This window comes from Brachyistius frenatus, unplaced genomic scaffold, assembly GCF_029030835.1.
Source record: "Brachyistius frenatus isolate BFR_SWC_R1_liver_20210118 unplaced genomic scaffold, ASM2903083v1 Contig_127, whole genome shotgun sequence".
NCBI classification, from domain to species: Eukaryota; Metazoa; Chordata; class Actinopteri; family Embiotocidae; genus Brachyistius; species Brachyistius frenatus.
Window position 1 is genome coordinate 1,135,001 of NW_027210726.1, and position 3,587 is coordinate 1,138,587.

The 3,587-nt window shown below is 40.1% G+C and overlaps 1 protein-coding gene across 1 annotated transcript in view; it reads left to right on the plus strand.

Moving 5' to 3' along the window:
* Positions 1-946, plus strand: part of LOC138630078 (acetylcholine receptor subunit beta-like) — a 12,866-nt gene extending 11,920 nt beyond the window's left edge. The window contains exons 12-13 of the mRNA XM_069714187.1: positions 527-665; positions 806-946. Of these exons, the coding sequence (XP_069570288.1) occupies positions 527-665; positions 806-946 (280 nt within the window). The remainder of the gene's footprint in view (positions 1-526; positions 666-805) is intronic.
* Positions 947-3,587: the final 2,641 nt, after the last annotated feature.

Here is a 3,587-nt window from a genome sequence, read left to right on the forward strand (position 1 = left end):
TAGTTTATGTAGTTCTTTTTTTTTTATTATTATTATTATTGTGTGGATAAAAAGTAATGTTGCAGTATATGTATGTTTTACAATTTATTCCAATTCTAATGTAATAATTTACTTGAAATAATAAAGTAAAGTTATTCACCCTGAAGAATATCATGCCCACACACACATACAGAATAAATTAATGATATAATTGTCTTTGCAAAGAATTCATTGAACATACAGGCCCGTATGGATTTCCACGAACTTCGGTGCGGATGTTCATGTCTCCCTCAGGATTGATTTTTATTGGGTTTTGGGAACCCTGATTCGTCATTCTTCATGCAGTCACACGATTGAGTCAAAATTGTGCAAAAATGTTTCTTGAAGGTCAAATATGTGTAAAACTACGTTCCGTCTCGGCTGTGTTTTGCGTCGGTTGCTAATCTTAGCACTTTTTTTTTTTTTTTTTTCAGTATTTCCAGCGTTTTACGTCGGCATACTGCTCTCCCACTGCTTTGGTGAAAGTCCTCCGTCTCTGTGTGTCCAGGTGTGAGAGCACGGTGCAGCTCCGGCGGCTCCCGAACACCGACGGCTACTGTCTGATCCTCCCTCCCAACCTGAAGTCGGCCATCGCCGCCGTGACGTACGTGGCCGAGCAGCTGAAGAAGCAGGACACGGACGACGCCGTGAGTGTCGGGCGGCTCGCGTTTCCCAACATGCCCCCCGGCGATGTTCGTGCGTCGTCGCGTGCGTTCGTGCGTGCGCGCGCTCTCGCGCCGCTGACTCGGCGCGTGACAGTAAAGTGCTTTTGTGTGTTTCCCTGCAGATGACCGGAGACTGGCAGTTCATCGCCCTGGTGGTGGACCGGCTCTTCTTGTGGTTGTTTGTCATCATCACCACCCTGGGAACCCTGGCTATGTTTTTGGACGCCAGTTTCAATTACACACCCGACAACCCTTTCCCGTAGTAGACAGCATGTACAGACACGCACGCACGCGCACGGCTGGAGCTTCATACATTGTGTGCTCATCACTTCACTTCTATTCTTTCCATGAACAACTATTCCACATGTCTGCGGTCAGCCTCGGAAATGTTTTCTGAGGTCACCTTTGGATAAAGAGCAGAAGCCCACAGGCCCGACACACAGCTGACATCCAGTCAGAGTCCATGTATGTAGATTTGTAGGACACTCTAGTGGTTTTGCAATATTTTGGTCCAAATAATGTATCTAACATATTGTGAATATTCTTTTTTGAGTCTAAAAACTTGAAATACATGTTCGTTCAGAGTGGGACAGTTTTTGTCTTATTTAATGTGCTGTGCTTTTGTAGAACGCAGCAGGCAGATAATAGTTTGTGGTCGACTCTCCGTTGGCCTCCAACACAGAACCGTGGTCACGTGTAGCGACTGTAATGTTGGGTTTGGGGCAGCAGAGGGCAGCGATGTAATGCTACGTCAGAAGATGAGATCCCTTCTGTTAAAAGAAAACAGCTCTGCAAAGGTGGCGTGGTTTGTCGGTATCCCGTTGCATTTTTAGGGAGATTAAACCAGTGGTGGAAGAAGTATTCGGGCCCTTTTATTTAATTAAAATTAATAATACCACTCTGTGAAAATACTCCACTACAAGTAAAAGTCCTGCATTCAAAACTTTACTTGAGAGAAGTGTGTTTTATCAGCAAAATGTATTTAAAGTATCAAAAGTAAAAGTACAAAATAAATGCTCCCTGTCAGTGTTTTAATGTTTTAAAATTCATATTACTGTTACATTAATGTGCATTTTAGTGCCCTAAATTGTGTGCTTATCTTCATACTTTTGGTTAGTTTAATCAGTAAGATCATCATATATCTGTATCGATTCTGCTCTGTAAGAAACACTTATCTTGAGAAAGCTTAGAAAAATAATGCTTTTTCCAGTGAATACAAGTGGATTTGAAAACAGTTTATTGAGTTTAAAAAGTAGATTTTTTTTTCTCAACCCATAAAGAACCATTTAACTCTTCAGTTTATCAGAAAAGTTCATATTTAAAATCACCAAATTTGCAGATACGTAGTTTTCACTGGACAGGAAGGGTACGAAAAACTGTCATCTTAACAGTAACTAATGGACAAATGTAGTGGAGTAAAAGTATAAAGTACAAGTACCTCAAATTTGTATTGAATTAAAGTGCGTGAGTAAATGTACTAAGTTAAATTCCACCAGTAGATTTAACCCTAATGTCCTGTTTGTTGTCTTGGAGACCCCAGATGCTCTTTAACAGATAATACAACATGATTCATGTTTAATTCTGACGAGATCTCAGAGACCACTGCTGAACAATTATAGCTAAATACAACATTTCATTTAATATCCTTTATGTTTATGATTTGGATTGACAGTGGGTTTTTTTGTACACAGTATCGGCGCACTGTAATTCAAGCAGTTGTTTCTAATGACATCTCCATCCATCTTTTAACACTAATTTCCCCAATAAATCAATATCTTTGGATTAAGTTTATTGATTATTAATTATAATGTGTGGCTGACAAAGAAGGGGACCCCCAGCAGTGAATGCAGTCACCTCTTTTGCTTCAGCTGTAGGACACGACAAAAAGGGTTTATAATCAGCAGCAGGTGAGTCACCTACATCATTTAAAAATGTTTTTTAAATTTTTTATTTAAGTTGCTTGTGTGCTTTTCTGTAGACAGTTTAAAAACATCAGCAACTCTGCCCTGTGCAAATTGTGTACGATTTAAATATCTCCTGAAATAAATCGGTTTTAAACAACCTAAAAAGGTTTCAAATACCTCACAGAAAGTGAAAACCTAAAATAAAATCAAAGAAGTCAGACTGCCGAGATCCACTTAGAATTAAAGTGTTAGTATCTCCACAACCAGCCAGCTGAACCGAAGAGGTCATAACCACAAACGGCACTCGTGACTTTGTTTGCAGAGATTTGAGCAGATGAACAAAGTTCTCTTACAGGAAATCACCAGAGTTTGAGGCGCTGCAGGACAGGCAACACAACACTGGATTCATTTGATCCTGGACCACCGGGTCGCCATGCCAACAGTGAGAACACTGAGAAAGTGAGTTTTCTTTTTTTATTATGTATTTATGGCTTTTTTTTTTTTCCACAGTAAATTATGGTATGTTTTTTTTTAATGTTCTGATGTCAAATGAGCATAATTTTGTTGTGATGTCAATAATACATTTGTGGCAGTTTTAAGATCAAACTGGAGGAGCTAGGGCTGTTGCCAAGGGCGACATCTGAATGGCCATTAGTCGGTAGCATTCACTGTATATAAAAGTGGACATAGCTCTGAAAATTGAGACTTAACGCGGAAGTTCCCTAAACTGCAATACCACCGAGGGCCACCGGAGGTTGGCTCCGAAAAGGCTCTGGCCCCATAGACTCCCATTGAACTTCTCATTGTTCTCGAGTCATTATAATGTCATTCACTAAAGTAGTTTTCTGGAGGTCCATCTGAAAACAATTTGGTCGTTTATTACGACTCGTCCAGATATGGTCACGTCTGGCCGAATGCCGAATTGAAGGCTTCAGAATGGGCTGTCAGAAGGAGCTAGTTAGGTTGCAACGAAAACAAAATGTAAAACAACTAAATTAAA